Here is a 21952-nt window from a genome sequence, read left to right as displayed (position 1 = left end):
AATAACTGCTTAAAAACCCAAAACAAAACATGTAAATGTTTTGGGTTTTTTCTTGTTTGTTTTTTGAAAGCATGACATGTTGATGACTTGTCAGACATTATTTTTTTGAGAAGTTGGTTACCACCTGGTGTGGTTTCAGGTTGTGGTGGTTAAAGTTAGGTAAAGTGGTAAGTAAAAATATGTTATGTGACAACATCAGGTGGTTTCTAGAACAATGGCTGAAACACTAAAAAGAACGTTTGGAATGTTCCACACAAACCAAAATGCTCCTAATGGTCAAAGGCTTCCTGTACACACACACGCACACACACACACACACACACATACACACACACACACTTGTTTACCTGTCTTCATGGGCACTATAGCAATAGACTTGTCGCTTTCTTGGGACCATTACCTTCTACCAAAACCTAAAATTCAATCTGAGCCATAACTAAGTCTGGACTCAGCAGTGACCCTTTAAAGGTCTGTTTAAATGTGAAGACAAAATTTGGCATTATTTGGTCTTTTAAATGTCCTCAGAAAGTCTAAGACTCATATTACATCTCACATAAACACTTATACAAGCAAACACACACTTCCTGTTCAGAGCACTTACTGTACTGTGTTCCCATAGAATGTTCCAGATACTTTCAGAATCCTCTGGATGTGAATGTCTGTATTGTTCTCCTGCTAACGAATCAGTATTTAGACTGTAGAGAAACAAAACCTGACTCCACCCTCAATCCCCTCAAATAACCTTCTATTGGTCAGTAAGTGGCATCATTGCTGTATCTGCAATGGCATACGCAATTTTCATTGTTTGTTTTTAAGAAAAGTTTGAGAAACAAAGGGGATAAAGGTTATTTATGTTTTTTTGAATTTACAATTTATGCACTTTTTTTTAAAGAGATACATTCATTTCATTCTCTATATTACAAATATTTAACACTGTAGTAAAAACGATACAATTATATTTTTATTTTCAGCCCCGGAGCCTGTCTCTGAGATAACTGTTTCAAATGGCGGCAAGTCTGATGCTCTGCAGGTGTCGTGGCGTCCTGTGTCAGGAGTCGTGGACAGCTACCTGGTCTGCCTTGAGGAGAGGAAGGGAATTTCTAAACATAAATTTGTTGTGTCCCACTCCTCACCACCTGAGTGCTCATTCAGGTCGCTGGAGGCTGGCCGGCTTTACTCGGTGGTCATAAAAACAAGGAGTGGCGACCTGGAGACTTCCGCCACCGTCCTAGCTCGAACACGTAAGAATCCAGTCCTTTTAAAGTCTTATATTTGTCTGAGTTTATGTTTATTTTACCATCTACCAGTTTTGTTTGTACTTAAGTTAAAACATCTCTGTTGCTTTGTCTTTTGTTCCATTTTGCAGAACCAGCCACTGTGCAAAATCCAATAGCTGTTCACTCTGGAAGAGACAACTTCCTCAAGGTATATCTGTGTAACAAGAATAACATTTAATTTAATGTGGTGTTACTGTTGCAGTTTTTTACTTGTTTTATTTGTTTTTTTAAAGCTCTCTTAGTGAAATGATCACCTAAGTGGTCTACATCTCAGAAAAAGACAACTTTCGGGGATATTTGAATGTTTGGGGGTTTTTTTTTTGATAGTCCAAAAACGATTTTACTTCTGAACCTGTGTTGCGACTTCAGGCTCTGAGAGACTAAATTATGGATTTGTTAAGAGGAATTAAGTCGCAAAAGTGTCATTTTTTTGACAAGACACAAAAGTAGATTAAAAGGAAATTTCTCACTACTTTAAATTACCCTCAAATAATGTGTTGGGATTTCTGTATAAACTATATATTTTTAATTAAATGTTTCATGTTTTTAAGACACTTTAATCTTACACATAACAAAAGAGTCACAGCCAAAATTAATGTGGGGCTTATCTGTTTTAAGGCTGAATAATCATCAAAACAAATATTTCTAGGTGGCTTAATTGAGAACAAATTAGCACCCATTACACAAACCGTTACAGCTAAAACAGGAGTGGCTGTTGTCTGCAAAACAGGTGGCACACTTTATTCGTGTCAGGATTACAGCTGTAATAGATGTGGGTGTCATCTACATAACATTGATGATGTGCACTACTCTAACATGCCTGAGCACATATGTATTAAAAATAAAAATGAGCTAAGTACCAAGCCCTGAGGAACCCCACCATCAGCTTTGAACTAGAGCACCTGGTCTAGCCATAACTAGGTTTAGTTAACTTGGGTGAAGGAGTTATCAAACGTACAAATAAGAGTAAAGCTAGAACCAACAGAGAGTCATAAAGCTGATTGATTGATTCTTTAAATTTTTAAATATTACTATGTGATCATATTGTGTCATACTTTCAGGTGTACTGGCGCCAAGCGGCTGGGGTTCTCGACCGCTACGTGGTTCTGATCCGTTACAATCACACCGTGCTGCAGAATAAGAGTGTCTCAGCAGGACACAACGAGTGCGTCTTCTCATCTCTGACATCGGGTAGACTCTACACTGTCACTGTGGAAACCTGGAGTGGAGACTATGTCAGCAGCATCTCCACTGATGGACGCACCTGTGAGTGAGAGATAACATGAAAAATGACCTAACATGGTAATATTACAGAAAAGTTCTTTTTGTGTGTGTTATTTCTCCTGATTGGGATGAATTTTGTATTTTAGTTCCTGCAGCTGTTCAGAATCTGTTACTCAGCAATGCAGGAACCGACAAGTTGAACATCACCTGGAGCCCTGCCCCTGGAGACGTGGATTACTATGAGGTGTGCTTCACAAAACTTTGTTTAAAAAATATTTAGTAATTCATAGACAAACACCTGAACACCGGTCTAAATAATCAGTATCAGCTATAATGTGTTGTAATTCAGATATTACTGAGGGAATTTAAAAATATGATCGAGTAAGCAGGTACTTTAAGTATGTTTAATAGGGTTATGGTTAAAATAACTATACTATAATTACTTAAAAATTGCGGAGTAAGTGAAGTATTCTAAGTGCATTTTCCCACTGATATGATTTAACAATGTTAAAATGTATCATCAAACATGAATTGAACCCCTGTTTCCCAGAGGATGAACTCATCTCACTGCACCACTTCCTGTACCCCCAGGTCACTCTGCTCTTCAACGATTCTCGAGTATTCCCTCCGGTCACGCTGGGTGGTGAGGTGCGACAACACCGGCTGACCTCTTTGACGCCTGGGCGGCTTTATAAGATTGTGGTGGCGACATTCAGTGGATCATATCAGAGAGCAGAGTTCATTGAGGGGCGAACAGGTTAGAAATGCAGAGTATATGTTCACAGCTTCACTGCAAGCATCTTGGGTTGAAGTTTAGTAAATCCATCTCGTCTTCAGTTCCCAGAGCTGTAGGAAACCTCCACCTGGTTCCACAACCTGGTCTGACTGACTCTGTTGCTGGACTTTTGGCTTCCTGGATGCCTGGCGAAGGAGACCTGGACATGTACATTGTGTCCCTGTTGACCGTGGTAAGTTAATACCAAAGACACCTCACCACATGATTTGTTTAACCCCTTTTTTGATTCCAACTTCAACTGCAATTCATAAAAATGCATCTGATATGAAACACTGCAAGTTTCACACTTATCATAAACATATTAGTTTGAAATGTATACAGTTGGATGGAATAATAGGTTCAGTGTGATTTTGTACCTGTTCTGTATAAGTATAATATAATGGAAATGTTTTTATTTGTATAAAAAAACACAACAAAGCACGAGATGACAGTTCAGGGTGTGGTATATAACTCAGACAGGAAATCAACATTCTGCTGTAAAAATTGCTTTAATAACAAACATGGGCCTGGGTGTAGGGATAATTGTGCTAAAGGACAGTACGAGGCAAACATTCCCAGCATGAGTACACCCTAGTTTGAGCTCAAAACATTCAGCAGTCATATGAACTCATAATTTAAATTAAATGTATTAAAAATTAAAGACATCTAAAAATGTGTGTACTTTCAGTTCCACACCAACACGAGCAGCTCATGTACGCATTGGGTCGACTGATGAATGGGCAGTGTTGGGAAGGTTACTTTTAAAATGTATTCCATTACAGAATACAGAATACATGCCCCAAAATGTATTCTGTAACGTATTCCGTTACGTTACTCAATGACAGTAACGTATTCTGAATACTTTGGATTACAGTGTGTGAATGTGTGGATGACTGGATATGTAAAGCGCTTTGGGGTCCTTAGGGACTAGTAAAGCGCTATATAAATACAGGCCATTTACCATTTAATCTATTATCATGCTTTTTACAACAACATGAATGTACTATTGCTGTATGATTTATTACTATTACTGAAGGTCCGCGACTCCGAACTGTAGTAAAGGGACCTCTGACTAATACGGTGGGGTCCCTGTCGGCTCGTAGCCGAAAAATAGCTTTACTTTGTTGTGTGGGTCAACTTTTCTTGCGAGAGACAAGAGAGAGGCGTTGAAAGACTGCTCCAATGGAACTTATTGTTTTCGGAGGAAAACACGAACACGGTGTACAGTCGAGTCCTAATAGCTTACTTACAACTGGGCTCGTCAGGCACTCTTCTTGGCTGAAGTGGTTATTATTATATTTACATGCTTCCAGCTCCCGTTTTTCCTCGATGATAACTCGTACCTTTCCACTCCCCTTTTTCTCCCTCCTCGTGCTCACAGACACATAACGTGTATGGCAGTCCATTCTCCCTGCAACACGGACTACACTGCCCATGATGCTACATTCTTTAGAGCTATGCTTGTAGCATTCTGCCTGTTAGCTTAGCACAACAACAACAACAACGAAAAGGCGCTCTCTCACCCAGGAAACACACAGTCGCAGAGAGAGAGAGAGCGTCGCACTGTAACCATGGCAACCGTAACGCTGCCGCCTGGAACAACAGAACGTAGCTGTCAAACAAAACCCAAGCAGTCCTGACCCGTGACAAAAAGAAACAGGAAAGTACCGCAGTGTAATCCATTTATTTCAACAAAGTAACTGTATTCTGAATACCACCTTTTTAAACGCTAACTTTAACGGAATACAGTTACTCATATTTTGTATTTTAAATACGTAACGGCGGTACATGTATTCCGTTACTCCCCAACACTGTGAATAGGTGATGTTCAGACCGTATAATGAAGGGATGCGGAGGTGGTGGAGTAACAGACGACTTAAGACTTCTCTCTCAACTTTCTGTCTTTAGGACGGAGTCATTATCGACACTCGTCTTGTTCCCAAACATGTCACCACCCTGGACTTTTTAGAGCTGACCCCAGGTCACCTTTACACCATCACTGTCCAATCGATGAGTGGGAAGCTAAGCAATAGCAACACAGCCACAGGCAGGACAGGTAAGGCACCTGACAGATTATTAGAGTTTTGTCATTTAGATCAGTGCAGACTGAACATAGGTAAATTCTCTCCTTCACCACAGCTCCAGCCAGAGTCACAGCCCTCCAGGCTGATAATGATCACACCACCCACAGCCTCACCGTCAGCTGGGAGCAACCAGTGGGCGCATATGACAGCTACAGCCTGCAGCTGCTGGACGAGGCCGGCATTGTGGTGATCAATAGAACGGTCGCAGCCGAGAGTCGAAGCAAGCTTCTGGAAGGTCTGACGTCAGGGAAGTGGTATCGCGTGAGGGTCGTAACGCTGAGTGGTGGCGTGCCGTCACTGGAGGCAAGCGCAGAGGGGCAAACACGTAAGTCGCAATTTAGAAGTTTTTACTAAGAGGACGGATCGTTAATGACGTATAAAACTAGTTATGATACAACTATGACTCTTCTGCTACATGTTTTTTTTTTTTTTAAAGTGTTGAAACCCTGCAGTTTCTGTGACATCCACTAGAGGCTCCAGCAGTCATTCAGGCCCCATAGACTCCCATGTCAAAAGAAGTATTTTCACTAAAGAACCTCCTGAAAGAACCTCCTGTAAATGCACACTTTGACCCAAGGTGAATCCTTTCTTCTTCAGGTCCCGCTGCCGTCAGTAATCTATTGGTCATTTCAGCCAACACCTCCTCTCTCTCCTTCTCTTGGCGTCCATCCGATGGCCATGTTGACATCTATGACCTGACCCTGTACAGCATCTCTGAGGGGACCACCAATCACAGGCAGGGCTCTCCTGGGAGCAGGAGGGATCATCACACGGTGGGATCAACATTCACATGTTTCCTGATGTTCATGCTAAGCTAAGTTTCTAAGCTAAGTTCTTGCTAAGTTTCATCGTGTTAATGTGCGCTGTGTGTTCTTCAGAATGCAGGTGAACAGGTGGACCTGCAGAAGGTGGGCTCGGCTGCAGACAGCTGTGTGTTCTCTGGGCTGAGAGCAGGCAGTCTGTACAAGCTGCAGGTGGTGAGCTGGAGCAGAGACATGAGCAGCGAATCATCTGTGCTGGCCAGAACCGGTCAGTCAGTGCTGTTGTATGGATACAAACATCACAGCCATCGCTTAGCCTTCATTTTATTCTGTCCTCATCTTTTCTCACCTTCAAGATATTTTTTCCACGTTCTCGGCATTTAGTCAGATAGTTTCTCCTCTTCCATCTTTCCTTGCTATTTTCTTAAATTTTTCTTCTTTCTGTTTCTTCTCATTTCACTTACCTCAGTCACATTGTTAAAATGTCTTCTTCCTTTTTGTCCCCCCTCTGCTCTGCAGTCCCATCTCCAGTCTCATCTCTACAGGTGGAGAGTTCAGGATGGACGGACAGACTGGGAGTCAGCTGGCACCATGGAGAGGGAAGCTTTAGCAGTTATGAGGTAAATGTATCTCTGTGATATCTGCAGTTAAACTGTTGCAAACATGACCTCCTCCTTCAGTCCACAAAAAAATAAATCCCACTAGCCATGTTTTGCAGAGTTCGGTCTTTATGGTTTAGAATTAAAATTCCTCCCCGTGACTCTCCGATTTTAAAACAGAAAAAATTTCAGTGGAGTTCTCAATTAGAATCTCATGCTGATTTGTTTGTTTCCCTGTTACGTAAGGTGGTGTTGTACGATGTTTCTGGATCCATCCTGGGAGCCCAGACTCTTGGTGCGGAGCACACAAGTCACACCTTCACTGCGCTGGTCCCTGGTAGACTGTACCGTGCTGAGGTTATCACGCACAGTGGAGATTTGACCAATAATGTTTCAGCATTTGGGCGCACCTGTGAGTGAAATGAAAATACACACAAGCACATTTTTTTGATGTAGTTTAAATGCCAAATTATTTTGATTACTTTTTTTTCCCTAGCTCCCCAACCGCCTGCCCACCTGTCCGTCAAACAAGGCCCAAGCAATGACACAATAGAGCTGTTGTGGGCTGTTCCCACCAAAGGAGACTACAGTAACTTCAGTCTGCAGTGGACTCCTCCTGATCAGCTGACGGTCACACAAACCCATCTGACCAGCTGCATTGTGGGCGGGATGTTTCCAGGGCGAGAGTACAACTTCACTCTGATGACTACTAGTGGGGGCGGAGCCAAAGGTGGACCAACAGTCAGGAGCCAGCCAATCCAGAGGAACATAAGAACAAGTAGGGGGAACCTAAAGGAAGAAAAATAAATCAATTACTACTGTGCGAGTATTTAATCAGACATATTTATACTGACCTTACTCTCTTAATATTTCCTGTTAGTGGAAAATTTTTCTGCATATTAATTTTGGCATGTTTCTTGCATTTTCTGTTAATCAGATCAGGATTAATCAACCTCTGACCGCACATTTGACAATCTTTATGGTTTTATTTATGTTTATAGATAATTTGAGCAAACATTAAAAAATACTATCAGCTTACAAGAAGAGGATCCAAAGCTTTAAAAGCATTTTACAAACCAGCTGCATTTATGATTTTATTCCACTTGATGGCAGCACAACAGAGGCTCTGAGTCTCTCTGTGGAGTTAAATCCATTTTTAATCCTATCCTGCTTGTCCAGAGGGTTTTTGGCTGCAGGGACTGAAACCATCAGGGAGAGGAATAAAAAATATCCAGGTCACATATATATCTGACCCAGTTTCTCTTCACAGCTTCCTTTTTTAATTTCCAGCAGACGAAGTGATGAAGTATTTAACACATTTATAAATACCCACAGAGAAGCCCTTATTTTGAGTTCACTCAGACAGGAAGTACAAAATTAAAAGCTAGATCTGTACATGGCCAAAAGTTCCCTGTGTATCATTAGAAGAGTAACGACGACTTAAAGGAAAAGGCTCAAAAAATCCCTCTGAAAAACAACTGCATGCAAGTAATGTCTGTTTATCAGAGGTATGTTGTATTCATTCTTCACTGAATACAGACCCAGGCGAGTGCACCCCAAAGCCCGAAAACTATTTTTACAACCAAAAAGCAGAGTATCAATCCATCTTTAAATGTTTAAAGATGATAACGGAACAGCTTGAAGCTTTTGTTATTACCTTTAATCGTTTGCCATTATTTTTAACATTTCAAAAAGGCTTGGAGGACATTGATAGACGCTGTCTCTACATGTAACCTGTGTACACTTTCACTGAATCATGGATTCATATTGATTTAAGTTATAATGACTATGTGGACAAGAGATATTTTATTTTGTATTCTTATGGTCACAGTTATAATCAGACCTATCATTGATTAATCATTTACCATTGTTGAATCAGTTGACAGAATAATCTTTGAATTATATCTATGTTAATCTGAGCAGATATTAATGCATACAGATTATCATAACTTTAATCAGTCTATTGTTGTTCTGTATTATTCTTTCTATCTGCTTAAGCTGTTGTCCATTAGTGTATTTACACCACTCGATCTGGTGGGTCCAGCAGGGCCTGTTCCAGTCACTTGGACATATTCAGGCGAATAACAACATGCACATAGTTATGTAAAACACGCACGTTCACACACACACTAAGTAAGGACAGGGAGGTCGTCTTAGGACAGTCTCTCTTTGTACATACTTTCACAAAACTGCACAACACAATACACACTTGTTTTTCTCTAAAGTAGCAGTTGATGTCTTTATAAGGAGAACTTTTTGAGTGTGGGGAACGGTTATCATTTCCAGTAAGATCTTACTGTGACGTCATCAGGGTAATATAAGGATGGGGAGCGGTCCATTCGCAGAAGATTGTATTGCAAGTTTTCTTCCCACACTGAAAGTGTGTAAAATAAAGATCACTATTTTTGACACCTACCTCAGCCTGCTTTCTTCTCTTACCCAAATCGAATGAATTTCAACAACTACTAACCGTTAAACTGCATGAAATAACCAATCAAAAACTGGTCAGCAGAAATGAGCACAAATGAAATAAGAATGAATTAATCTCAGCAAAATATTCACTTATTTGGTTTGGCTAATGTAAGAGGGGGCAGTCAGATTAGTGCTGATTTTATCTATTTATCTGTTGTACTCACAGGAGTTTTAACCCAAATAATTTTGTAGTACAATAATTATGTCATAATTAGCTTATGTTTACTGATCAAAGGCCCTTATTTTCACCTCTTGAATACAAAAGTTCCATCTTATTTTTCTATCTTCTGTCTGCTCCCAGCCCAAAAAATGACAAATGTGTTGTCCTTTGCCTCTGTCTTTGTCCTCAGGAACATTCATCATCTCTTAAAGAGTGATTCTATCATCTGATCAGGAAAAATAAATGGGGACTTTCGCAGCAGCAGACTTGTCGCTCTCTGTTTTGAAAAGATAAACACCACAAGGAATTTATTTTACTCATGAAGGTCAAACTTGAAAATAAGCAAAGTGAGAAACAGAAAGTTCATTGGACTTGTTCTTTTTGTCTCCTTTTGTCACTTTTCATTCATCATCTTTCTTCTCATCTTGTCTTCATTTTTTCTATACTTCTTTCCTCTCCTTGTGTCCTTATCTCCTCTTTTCTAGGTCCATCTTCTCTAAAGTCCATCCACTGCTTCCCTCTCTCCTCTTCCTCCCTCTCTTGCTCCTGGTCACCTCCACACGCTGACTTTGACTCTTACGAGGTTGAGTGTCGGCGCTACGATGACCGGGAGCTGATCTCAGCATTGAAGCTAGTGGGAGGCATCACAGCGGTGACACTGGACCACTTGGAGCCATACAGGAAATACTCTGTGACGGTCAGAGTGTCATCAGCCGGACAGACGAGCCCGCCGGTGACACACACCACCGTCACTATGATCGACCGTGAGTTTAAGCACACACTTACAAGGATCTTCATTTACATAAGGCAGTCTCAGGCACCTAACCTGGACCTAATCCTTTTTGACCTGAGCCCTGAACTAAGACCCTTTAAGCATGTGAGGACTGACCCAGAACAGTCCTCACTTTTCATTAAATTTCATTGGTCCTCATATTGATAGATAGACAAGCATACATACACACACCAATATTCCCCTCAGGTAAAGTGTTGGATTTGGTTGTTTAAATAAAACCTCAGTTTAAGTAGGACTGCTCACCTGGGAAACAAAGAGGGAACTGAAGACTGACTTTACTCCAAGTTTGTGCATAGTCAGTTTTCTTTACCTGTTTCAGTGGCATTATACTATTCTATACTTTTCTGAACTAATTCCTTAAAAACGCTCAAATGTTTTTAACTTGTAGTTAAGCTTTATGTCCACTGCCATCTTGGGTTTCTGTAGCCAAACACAATCACATTTGGAGGAGCGGGTGGAATGCTAAGGCAGGATTCAGTGACTGATGTTTGACTTTACTGCTGTGATTGACACATCAACAATAACCAGTAATCACATGGCAAGCTAGAAATACTCAATTAGCAGTTACCATGAGTCAAACTAGCAGCCCATGACTAACTTAAAGCAACATAAAGCAGCTCTTGTGAACAGATTTCTCCTTACTTGAAAGTCCAAGAAAAGCGTCCAGCAGACATTTTTTTTTACATCACTGACTTTGGCACAGCTGCCTGTCAGCTGTCCACCCATAATTCACTCCCAGATTGTGGTTCACATTTTAGGGAACTCGCCATGAGTTTTTTCACTAATAACATTCAGGTTTAAGGTCACGTTTGTCATTTTACAAGCAAACTAAATTGTGATTGATTGTTCACTCACTCTAAAACCCAGCTCTTATTTGAATAAGCCAACTTCATGACTTCATGATCCTGTCATGGGTGCCAGAGAGAAACAGAAGAGATCTGACTCGACATCATCTGGTTTTCCGTGTTTGCTGTCAAACCCATTTGTTTCTGCTGTATATGTATGTAGCTATACCTTACACTGAATTGGAACTAAAAGGCGTTATCTTTAATTTATTACGGGTCTAAAACCTCTAAATAGCACACTTCCTCCTATGATTCTATCTAACTAGGCCGAGTTTGAACATCTGGTGCAGTCAACTCCTGCTACAATAAAAAATAAACAACAGAAGGGAACTTTTGTGTGTGTGTGTGTGTGTGTGTGTGTTCATAATGAAGGAAGGAGACACACACACAGGTTCTTAATCTTTGAAGTGTCACTTTATTTTTCTCTTTGCCCTTTTTGAAAAAGTCACCATGACCCCAAACACTCTGGAAACTTTTCTCCTCTGCTAAAACCTTTTCCTTTCTTCTCTTTGTCCCCCCTTAGTTCACGTCCATCTCTTCCTCCCTCTTTGTGCTTGTGTTGCATTATAAATCATCCTGACACAAGCGCACTGGAAACAGAAAAAGGCAGAAAATCCACAAGTTTTTTATAGGTGGCATTTCAGGAAGAGAGAAAGCTAAGGATGAAACTGGGAGAAAGAGCGAATGGAAACTGGAAAAGCCAGTTTCTTCAGAAACAACAAAACTATATTTTTATATACTTTTCACAGTGTTGTGGTATACTAGTAGTGATGATCACCATGTGATACTATTGTGCTGATTGTGGAAGCATAATATTGTTTTTCTCTTTTGAGAATTTTTGTTTTTATAAACTTTTGTACATTTCTTGTTTCAGAGTTTTCAGAAAAAACATTTCAATGTGCTGTTTATTTTGCAATTAATATTACAATATTTTTAAATGCCATGAATAATCATGTATGTCATATGATAATTTCACAGTTATAAAATAGTTTGTGCTTGATAAAATGTCCAAATCTTGATAAAATAAACAAAAATTCCAACTTAATTTTTAAAATGATTACTGCAATTATTATGAGCTAAAAATATATTCAATAAAAAGTCAAAATGGCACTTATATTTGTTTAACCAGTCCTCTCTCCTTTCAGGCCCTCCTGTCCCACCTCAAAGTGTATGTGTCACCAAAAGGTCATCGAAGATCAAGTCATCCTCCATCCTGTTTCGCTTTAACTGCTCCTGGTTCAGCGACACCAACGGAGCCGTCCGATACTTCACCGTGATCGTGGCCGAGTCTGATGGTACAAACACACCAACACATGTTTACATTACTTTGACTTACATTCATTTCCAGACAGACAAACTGGAGGTAGACAAGTTTTTTTGTCTCTTCTGACAGCCAATGAAATGCTGCAGCCAGAACAGCGCCACCCACTGCCCTCATACCGCGACTACATCAGCAACTCATCCGTCAGAGCCTATCAGACTGCCTACTTCCCCAGCCGCTGTCCACAGGACACTGAGAGTTCTGCTGGGCAGGTAATCTGCAAATTACATGTTGAAATAGATCTTTTTCTAACTTTTCTAAAAATGCAAACAAAATATTTGTTTTCTGTAGACTTGACATAAACAACCAAACCTTTAGTCATTATAAAGGTGCTGATTAAACTCAAGATTCTGATCTTCACGAAGAACATTTTTATTTATTGTTTATTTGCATAATTAAAATTTAAGACATTAGAATTAAAATATTTAATTTTATTACATTTTTTAAGATAATTTTTAAAAAAGTGAAGAAGTTAAAAAAATGATCACAGTCACCCTCTGAATAAGAACTGTGCTGGTTGTATATCTGTCAATATATTAATGTGGTCAATCAATACCTGATCAGGTGGTGGAGGTGAACCTGGGCGCAGGAGGAGACCGGTTGGGGGGATCCTGTGATCATTACCATGACGGTGACCTCTATCTGAGTGACAGCTACGGTGCCTTCTGTGACGGGCCGCTGAAAGCCAAAACATCATACAGGTAATGAGAAACTGATGCTGCTGAAGTGCCACTGAGCACAGAAACACCTCCCCTCAGCTACTGACCGTGTATGTGTGTGTGTGTCTGCTCGCGCAGGCTAAGCGTGCGAGCCTTCACCCGACTGTTTGACGAGAACCACAGAGAGTTTTCTCAGCCACTCTTCACTGACACTTACCTGTCAGAGCCACTCCGGACGCACGCAGGTGAGACGGCCGACCATTTTCACTGATGATTAAAGATTTTATTCTTTTTCTTTTAAAAATCTTACCTGAGTTTAACCAAACCTAACTTTTCCGTAAACTAAGGATAGCAATGAGTAGAATTAATGAATTTTTGGGACCATCTCATCTAAATTTTTAAAAATTTGTCTTTGAGTTTTGACTCATTAATATGACACAGATGTTTTATCTACACCTTCCACTCAAGGGCACATGAAGTAAAAGCTGAAACATCACAGCTGGTCTGTCTAACCTCAGCTATCTCCCGATATGTGTTGTTCTTTGTCAGAGCCTCTAGGTGGTGTGGTGGAGGGTCTGAGTGCTGGCATGTTCCTCATTGGTATGATGGTGGCAGTCGTCTCTCTGCTGGCCTACAGACAGAGGCTACGCAAAGTGTGAGTACACTAGGTGTTCTGCTTGTAGTTACCTCAAGGACGCTTGGAAGTGTAAGATCAGCCAAAACATGTGCTGCTCATTTCCTGCTCTTTAATCTGAAACTCCACTACGGGAGCTTTGAATGAGTCAGTGTTTGGGAGTTTAAAACACAGCTGTGTATTTGAATGATTTTCAAATTAAATCATCTAGGTTTTTTTCTCTTAGAGACTTATGAAGGTGCTGAACTCCAGTTGGTCATGTTAGCGCATCCTTTCCCTGCTCACAGTTTCACGTTGAGTGCACTTCCTCACACACGGAGTGGAGCAGAGATAGACACAGAGGGGAAATATTAATATAACAACAGATTACATAATCTTCAAAACAAATGTTAAACCGATCAGAACAAAGCGGGAAAGCCAGAGTTTGTAGTCAAGTTAAAAACAAAGTGAAATATAGGAAAAGTTGTTGATGAAGCCGGATTAGGCTGAGATCCAAACACTGGATTGCTGGCTTCTACCGTTTTCAAACACTTACTTCATTATTTGAACCTGTGGTCATGTGGGGCGATCGTGGCTCAAGAGTTGGGAGTTCGCCTTGTAATCGGAAGGTTGCCGGTTCGAGCCCCGGCTTGGACAGTCTTGGTCGTTGTGTCCTTGGGCAAGACACTTCACCCGTTGCCTACTGGTGGTGGTCAGAGGGCCCGGTGGCGCCAGTGTCCGGCAGCCTCGCCTCTGTCAGTGCGCCCCAGGGTGGCTGTGGCTACAATGTAGCTTGCCATCACCAGTGTGTGAATGGGTGGATGACTGGATATGTAAAGCGCTTTGGGGTCCTTAGGGACTAGTAAAGCGCTATATAAATACAGACCATTTACCATCATGTTTGTTTGGACCATCTGACAGTTTAAGATTGTGCAAAGAAAAAGGAGAATATAATTTGGCTAAGTTTAAAAGTTTTTCTATTTCAGACTAAGAACAGAATAGTAAACTTTTTTTTAACTACAGCTTAGAGTTTTTTACCTTTAAGTTGAATCTGTTCTTCTGTTTGCAGATTTCCTCTTGTATAAGTCAAAATGATGGACACTTTAACAGCTTTTTAAAGCATATCTGAGATAACACACATTTCTTTTTTAATACTACACCATCAATGCCACTAACTCTGGATGGGGCGTTGTCTCTGTGGCATCAGTGTGAAATTTCCGACTGGCTTCATGACTTTATGTAACATTTATGGCCCCACAACAGAGCCCTGAACAGAAAATTAGCTCCAAAATGTCACATCAGTTTTCTCACAGTCATTTAGCTGTTAAGCTAATTTACAGAGTTAATTAGTTGTGATTTGGTGAACATGTTTATTAGCGTAGAGGGCACGGCTCAAATGTTTTCATTGGTTTAACTCTTTGATCTTAATGTTCCTAATCAGTGCTGATATTTTCTGTGTAGGGCTGTGCAGGAGAACCCGGTGGTGAGGATGAGCATGTGGAAAGAAGTTCCAACTTCAGGGATGTATATGGGCGTCCGGAGGTAAGTTTGTGCGCGCGGCACATCTATAATTATTCTTCTTCAGTACGTGAGAGAGGGAGAGATTAGTTTCCAACACCTCCCACGTCCAATATGTGAGTGTGTGAAGAAGAATTAGTTTCCAATAAAGTGCTCGCTCCCTCTCTCAGATTACCTCATCATTCACCCACCACAGGCCGCAGCATCTGTTAATTAGTGTGTGTGTGTGTGTGTGTGTGTCTGCATACATTTGTATATTGGCCACAGCTCATCAACCACAAATGTAACAGAGCGTAGAAACAAAGCTTCTCTGTGCTTCATGAATGACCCCAGCTTACAGTTACAGCGTGTTTTTTAACTGGACATAAAGACGATGCTCTTCTGCGTTTGCTGGTAGCAGTGATTATCAGATCTCAAATTCACTTGGAAACAAATCGCAGATGAAAAATTCCTGCATTATTTAGGCCAGAACCGACCAGAGGGTCCAATTCAGCTTACGGGACAGCTTTGCAAGGCGTGTAAATTGCAGTAATGTGATTAGACGCAAGTGTTTTAAACCCACCGAATGTGTAAAAATAGGCTGTTGTTGTGGTATCTTTCATATTACACGTCTGTCAGACATCTCAGCCTGTCCATCATTCTGTCACAGGATAGGCCAGCCCACCTCAGCTTGTGGGCCATGAATTAAAATGACTTTAAGGTCACAAATGTAAGGTTTTCTTTGACTGAGTATATGAGATGTTTTAAGTGTTGATTGAACCAGCTAAATTATAGATGATTAAATTAAACCCCACTTTTGCATAAAATCACAGTCAATGACATTTTAGAACAAGGGTGTCAAATGTAAGGCCCAGGGGCCAGAATTAGCACAACAAGGACTCCAATCCAGCTCGCTGGACTGTTTTAGAAAAAGAAAGCTCTAGGAGAGCATACATTTTGGACTGTTACATGCAGCTTTTTCTTTGATAAAGACTTCACCAACACAATTAAGTAATAGATAAAGAATTAAATAATAGAGATGTTTTGACTGTCTACTAGACTGGAAATATTGCTATAACAGAACCATATTGTATTCTTCTTACTGCATAATGTTACAAGAGGCGATAAAACTATACATAATGTATCATTTTCACTCCTGTATTATGTTTGTGTTACTGTCTAGTTGATTACCCACCTTTATAAACCAACCTATGTTTCACCACCTTATTGTACTGTCACATGAATTAATTCAATTTTTTAATCTTCTGTTGCAGTAACCGTCGGATCACCAGGTGAGAGTTTAGGCTTTATTTCTGAAACTTTGTATGTAATTAATTTGTTGAAATGGCTAAAAATCACCACTCTACCTCCAGTATATACCTTTTGCTGAGTATTTGTCTATCTTTCTCTGTTCAGTCCTATCAAAGCGGGCCATTTCGAGTCGCATCTGACCAAGCTGCAGGCCGACTCCAACTACTTGCTTTCTGAAGAGTTTGAGGTAAGTGTATGAAAATTATTACAAAAGTGTGTTCAAGAACCTGATCAATCATACTATTTGTTTGTTGGGCATGTCTTCAGTTTTCATTTGGAGTGTTAAATCTCAGGAAGACAGAAAGACACACTGTTTCTTTTACCAGAGGTTTTACATATTAATAATATTAAATCACTGTTGTAGCAGCCCCTGGCATTAAGAATGACAGAAGAGTCTCTAACGGGTGCAGCCATTTATTTCCTCACCAAACACGGCTCACTCTCTTGACATCATTGAGCACCTTTAAAACTATAAAATAAGGAAAAATTAATACCCACACAGTCCCTTTGACTGTGTGGGTATTAATAACAACAAATGAACTTAAATTAAATCAGGTAAATTAAAAAAAACAAGTACTTCTGTGATATACAGTCACTGATAAAATAAAACAAAATAGGTCTTTTAAACTGCATCAAAGTGCTTCGCAGTTCAGTTGAATAACATCAGATCACTCTGTTGGAATAACTCTGGGTTTTGGACACCCATCTTACACTCAAAAACCTTGAAAGTCTTCCAATTGTGTACCAACTTCACAGCAAATCAAACTGCTTGTTCTGGGCTCATGCTTATGCCAGTTGGCTGTTGGTTTGACTTGCCCGCCTTTTCAGAACCATTTTGCTTTTCAATCATTGCTTCTCTGAAACTTAAAGGTCAAGTAATGTACCATGACTCTGATGAGGAATGGCACTGCTTTTCTTCAAAAGCAGATTTTGGCTGGTCTTGTTAGTCACAAAGTCCTGATGTTTATAACTGTACAAATGTAATTATTCTCATCTCTGTTCAGGATCTGAAGGATGTCGGCCGTAACCAGACGATGGATGTCGCCCGAGTGCCGGAAAACCGAGGAAAGAACCGCTACAACAACATCCTGCCATGTAAGTGCAGTTTTTAGCTTTAAAGCTTTTTTGCTTCTCAAAAAGTTAAAAAGAAAAAAGAAAAAAAAACAGTCACTCCACATAACAGTTAGCTGACAACCCTTCAAGTCCCTCAGTGAGAAAGAAAAATAAATCAAAGTGGAAATCATGGCAATTATCACATCGTCAAGAGCTTTAATGAGGCAGCACCTGTTCCCTTGGTGACAAGGATGAACTCTGAGGCTTGAGGTGATAAAAGCCTTCATAATTACACAATACTACTGAAAATACAGCATCTATGTGGAATATTTACTCATTTAATTAGCTTTTTGTTTCCATTTCTTAGCCACCCAAGCAGATTGTCCTCTATATTATTTATTATCCACACGTCACAAAATAGTTTCGCATAGCATCTTTTTTCCAACCAGCAGATTAAAAACTATAAAATGGTATGTCCTCCAACCAGTTGATCAGCTGATACCAACAACTGGCCAAATTTAATTGATCTTAAAGTTTCAGCCCTCGTATCCGAGTCCAGTTTAATGAATTTGCATAACTGAATTTTTGCTCATTCAAAGGTAGTGTGATGATGGGCTGAAAAACAGCTAAATTATATTAAGGATGGATTGATTAAAAAAAAAGAAAGAAAGAAAAAGAAAGGAGCGGTTTTAAATAATGACACGGAATCTGAATTTCCTTGAATGACGCAATCTTTACTCAGGTGACAATAACATTTGCTTGAAATAGCACAAAAGAGTTGATTTTTTAATTGTTATTACTCAATTAATGAATCATCTGTGAAATGTAATGTTTAAAATTATGATACGTCTGTGAAAATGTTTTCTGTCTGCGTCGTTGGGGATGATGCCAAATTAGTTTTAAATGTCTGAAATGTTAGTTCATTGATTTTTTGCTATGGGAGTGATATACAGACAGATTTCTAATCACATGAAGATTGTTTGGTACATCTGTTTTACGCAATTATAAATGTAATTTCCACATCCACAATTTGTCATTTTCAAAGTTTTTCCTTCTGAAGTATCCTCAGTTTAAAATAAAGTAATTAAGCATCCGTTATTTTTAACTGCAAAAAAATCAGATTTATGACTTGAGGTGCCACATTTACAACATCACCTCTATAATTAACTGTCAGAGAAGTAAACACACTTACACCACACACACACACACTCTCTCTCTCTCTCTCAGTGAAATGAGTCATTACTGAGTCTGTTTCGCATTCACACATCTTTCACATTCAATAATAAGAACCTCAGGAAAGCTGTGAGAGACGCTGTTTTCATTACTTATTCTGGAGTGGATGTGTTAGAATTTCACCATCAGACATAAACTGCATCCTTTACCCTATGGTGAAACATTAATGTGACCATATTGATTAAACTATAAGGCACTTATTGCTTTTACAAATATGCCCTCAGTAGCTCAAAATGATGGTTGCTTCTTCACTAAGTAGACTGATAGAAATTTAATTGGGCAATTTTCATAATTGTTCGTTTTTGGCTGGTTTAAGGTTAAATGTGCGAATCTGATGTTTAGTATTATTGCAAAGCTGCAATAAGATGATATAAATTTTATTAAAATTGCAAGAAAAAAATAAGAATAACTGAATGACTGAGAGCATCAGTTAAACCTGTTTTAATCCAAAATTTTTAATGTTATCCAAAAACTGGCAAACAATTTTTAATAAATATTAATAAATATTAATTTATCCCTGATTTTTCCTCTCAAGACTACCACACTACCACTACCAAACTGATTGGCCTTTTTTCTATATACTGACAGTTTAATAAAGGTTAACTGATAAAAAAAATTTGAAAAAAGACATTTTAGTGAAACTTCTACAATGATGAAACACAGAAAACAAGAAACAAGAAAACTTTAGCAATACTTCAGAGTCAGAGTCTGGCTGTCGCCCTGTGGTGCTTTTATAGCCTTCACACTTTTAGTTCTGGGTGTTCAAACTGATTTTAGGTAAATGACTACTTAATAAATAACCTCTAAAAGTGCCCAGCTCAGCAGCAAACAGCAGACAGTTACAGCTTTTGAAGAAAGAGAAACCTTAAGAAGCTAAAAACCCAGAAATTATTTATAAGAACAGGTGGAGACCAAAAATGGAGCTAAAACGCCTTATGGTTACGTTGCTCTGTGGATGCTGGATGTAGTGGGAGGAATTCAGTCAACATTTATTAAACCAGTTCAGTACTCATTGCATTAGAGTTAGTTTAAACTACACGTTAAAGATAATGAAAGCCGCTGGTGACTTATTTCTTCATTTTTCTAGATGATTCTACCCGAGTGAAGCTGTCGTACCTGGAGGACGACCCCTGCTCCGATTACATCAACGCCAGCTACATACCTGTATGAGCACATGCTAAAAAGCACAAACTGAGCGCACTCACTGACAATGACACTAATACCGCCTCTCTTTCCTACATGTGCAGGGTAATAACTACCGCAGGGAGTACATTGCCACCCAGGGGCCGCTCCCGGGCACAAAAGATGATTTCTGGCGGATGGTGTGGGAGCACGGCGTCTACAACATCATCATGGTGACCCAGTGTGTGGAGAAAGGACGGGTGAGGCGTCCGCTTGATCAAAATGTCCACTTGAGTGGAACGATTATGAAACTGAAATTATGAGCTTTGATTGCAAGCTGAAAAGAGCTCCAGATTCTTCTCACAGGTTAGCAAAGGAAGATAAACTCAACCCTGAGAAGTAATTAAACTATATGAATGCTGTGTTTCCAGGTGAAGTGTGACCAGTACTGGCCTGCAGACAGAGAGCCTCTGTACTACGGTGATCTGGTCATTCAGATGCTGTCAGAGTCTGTCCTGCCTGAGTGGACCATCCGAGAGTTCAAGATCACCTCGGTATGTTTCTTTTTACTCTCGTTTTTTATTCCAGCGTAAAAATGTAGAAAAGCAGTAATATCTAAAGAATGAAGAAGGGATATACTTATTGTGAAGCTTTCATTTTCATAACTTCTCCAAATAAAGCTCATGTGATAAACATGGCCAACCAATGTCTGTAAAGTTGCAGAGATTTGAGGTTTTAAGGGGATATCCTTATACAGTATGTTTATCTCTGTGACAGAGAGTCCACCCACCTGCTGTACAAATATCTGTTAAAAGGGGAGGAGCTAACCTCCATGAAACCACCCTTGTTTCATGGAGAGGGTGAATCGAGAGGCTACAGAAGGATTATTCTGATTATTTCTGCATGTTTTTGGTGTGGCCATGAAAAAGTTGATTTCCACTATGTTATGTTGAAACGAACGTTATGTCGTTATGTTACATTATATCTAAAGCCTCAAAATCCAGACCTTGAATGTTGCTATGGGTGATAACAATCCTAATAAATCCATTATCGACCTGGACAGGAGAGCAACTGCAGTTATCCTCGGGTACTGCGTCACTTCCACTACACGGTGTGGCCTGATCACGGCGTCCCTGAGAGCACCCAGTCCCTGATCCAGTTTGTCAGGACAGCCCGGGACTATGTGGACCGATCGCCCAGCACCGGAGCCACTGTCGTTCACTGCAGGTAGATGCTTGAGGCTGTCCTCAGGGAGAAATCTGATTGGCTGTGAGTTAACAGAATCCCGCCATTAGAAACCCCCCCCCCCCAAAAAAAAAGTGAACTATTGAGTCCTTGAACCTTCTTTGATTCTCTGTTTAAGATCTTTGATAACTGGATGTTTTTGCTTGTTAGTGCTGGAGTCGGGCGCACAGGGACCTTCATTGCTTTGGATCGGGTTCTGCAGCAGCTGGACTCCAAAGGAACCATCGACCTTTACGGCTGCGTGTTCGACCTCCGCCTGCACCGCCAGCACATGGTCCAGACTGAGGTAAGAGCTACATTCAAATATTTAAGTATTTAGCTTTGAATTCTAGGACATTCGTTTGATTATTTGATTTCAACTTGTACACCAGACATTTCTCCCACTTAGACCAGTGATTGTAGCACTTCAGTTCATCTCATTATGTTTAGCAGGTATTTTAGTCATTATTTCAATTTTACTTATTAGAATATGATTAAGGATAGTCCCACATGGAAGCAAAGGCAAACAACAATAGACTTTGAAATAAACCAGTCGCAAAAAAACAAATAATTGGAAGAAAAGAAACCAGATTTTATTGGCTATTGATAAATCTGCATGGTTTATGGTAATACATCATTAAAACTGAAACTATTAGACAAGAAACATCAGGAAATATTGACCTAATCTAGAATTTAACTACCAATAAAGATTTAGAAATAGGATGTTATCCTCCTTTTTAGTAAATATTGAATGCAAATTGGTTTTGAAAAAACAGTTTATGATGACGTTACCACACCCAAACCAGTTTGTAGCAAATCAAAAAAAAATACTATTGTACATAAAAAACAAGTTCAACTATTAATATTACAATGAGAATTTTAGACTAAACTGGAGCTACATCATTAAAACGTGAGAAAAAAATTAATAA

At 39.8% G+C, this 21952-nt stretch overlaps 1 protein-coding gene across 1 annotated transcript in view; it reads left to right on the top strand.

The window, feature by feature from the left end:
- Window positions 1–21952, top strand: part of ptprb (protein tyrosine phosphatase receptor type b) — a 39455-nt gene that overhangs the window by 14154 nt on the left and 3349 nt on the right. The window contains exons 11-38 of the mRNA XM_082510704.1: window positions 972–1241; window positions 1367–1425; window positions 2339–2543; window positions 2648–2745; window positions 3093–3258; window positions 3339–3469; window positions 5185–5332; window positions 5416–5685; window positions 5958–6133; window positions 6239–6389; window positions 6641–6741; window positions 6967–7132; window positions 7217–7498; window positions 9838–10116; window positions 12136–12285; window positions 12384–12523; window positions 12876–13012; window positions 13109–13215; window positions 13520–13625; window positions 15045–15125; window positions 16355–16372; window positions 16497–16578; window positions 17396–17486; window positions 19765–19841; window positions 19925–20059; window positions 20231–20353; window positions 20863–21026; window positions 21195–21330. Coding sequence (XP_082366830.1) covers window positions 972–1241; window positions 1367–1425; window positions 2339–2543; window positions 2648–2745; window positions 3093–3258; window positions 3339–3469; window positions 5185–5332; window positions 5416–5685; window positions 5958–6133; window positions 6239–6389; window positions 6641–6741; window positions 6967–7132; window positions 7217–7498; window positions 9838–10116; window positions 12136–12285; window positions 12384–12523; window positions 12876–13012; window positions 13109–13215; window positions 13520–13625; window positions 15045–15125; window positions 16355–16372; window positions 16497–16578; window positions 17396–17486; window positions 19765–19841; window positions 19925–20059; window positions 20231–20353; window positions 20863–21026; window positions 21195–21330 — 4049 coding nt within the window. The remainder of the gene's footprint in view (window positions 1–971; window positions 1242–1366; window positions 1426–2338; window positions 2544–2647; window positions 2746–3092; window positions 3259–3338; window positions 3470–5184; window positions 5333–5415; window positions 5686–5957; window positions 6134–6238; window positions 6390–6640; window positions 6742–6966; window positions 7133–7216; window positions 7499–9837; window positions 10117–12135; window positions 12286–12383; window positions 12524–12875; window positions 13013–13108; window positions 13216–13519; window positions 13626–15044; window positions 15126–16354; window positions 16373–16496; window positions 16579–17395; window positions 17487–19764; window positions 19842–19924; window positions 20060–20230; window positions 20354–20862; window positions 21027–21194; window positions 21331–21952) is intronic.

This window comes from Aulonocara stuartgranti (assembly GCF_965226115.1).
Source record: "Aulonocara stuartgranti genome assembly, chromosome: 17".
NCBI lineage: Eukaryota > Metazoa > Chordata > Actinopteri > Cichliformes > Cichlidae > Aulonocara > Aulonocara stuartgranti.
The sequence above is the reverse complement of the archived record's forward strand: the minus strand, read 5'-3'. Positions and strand labels throughout refer to the sequence as shown.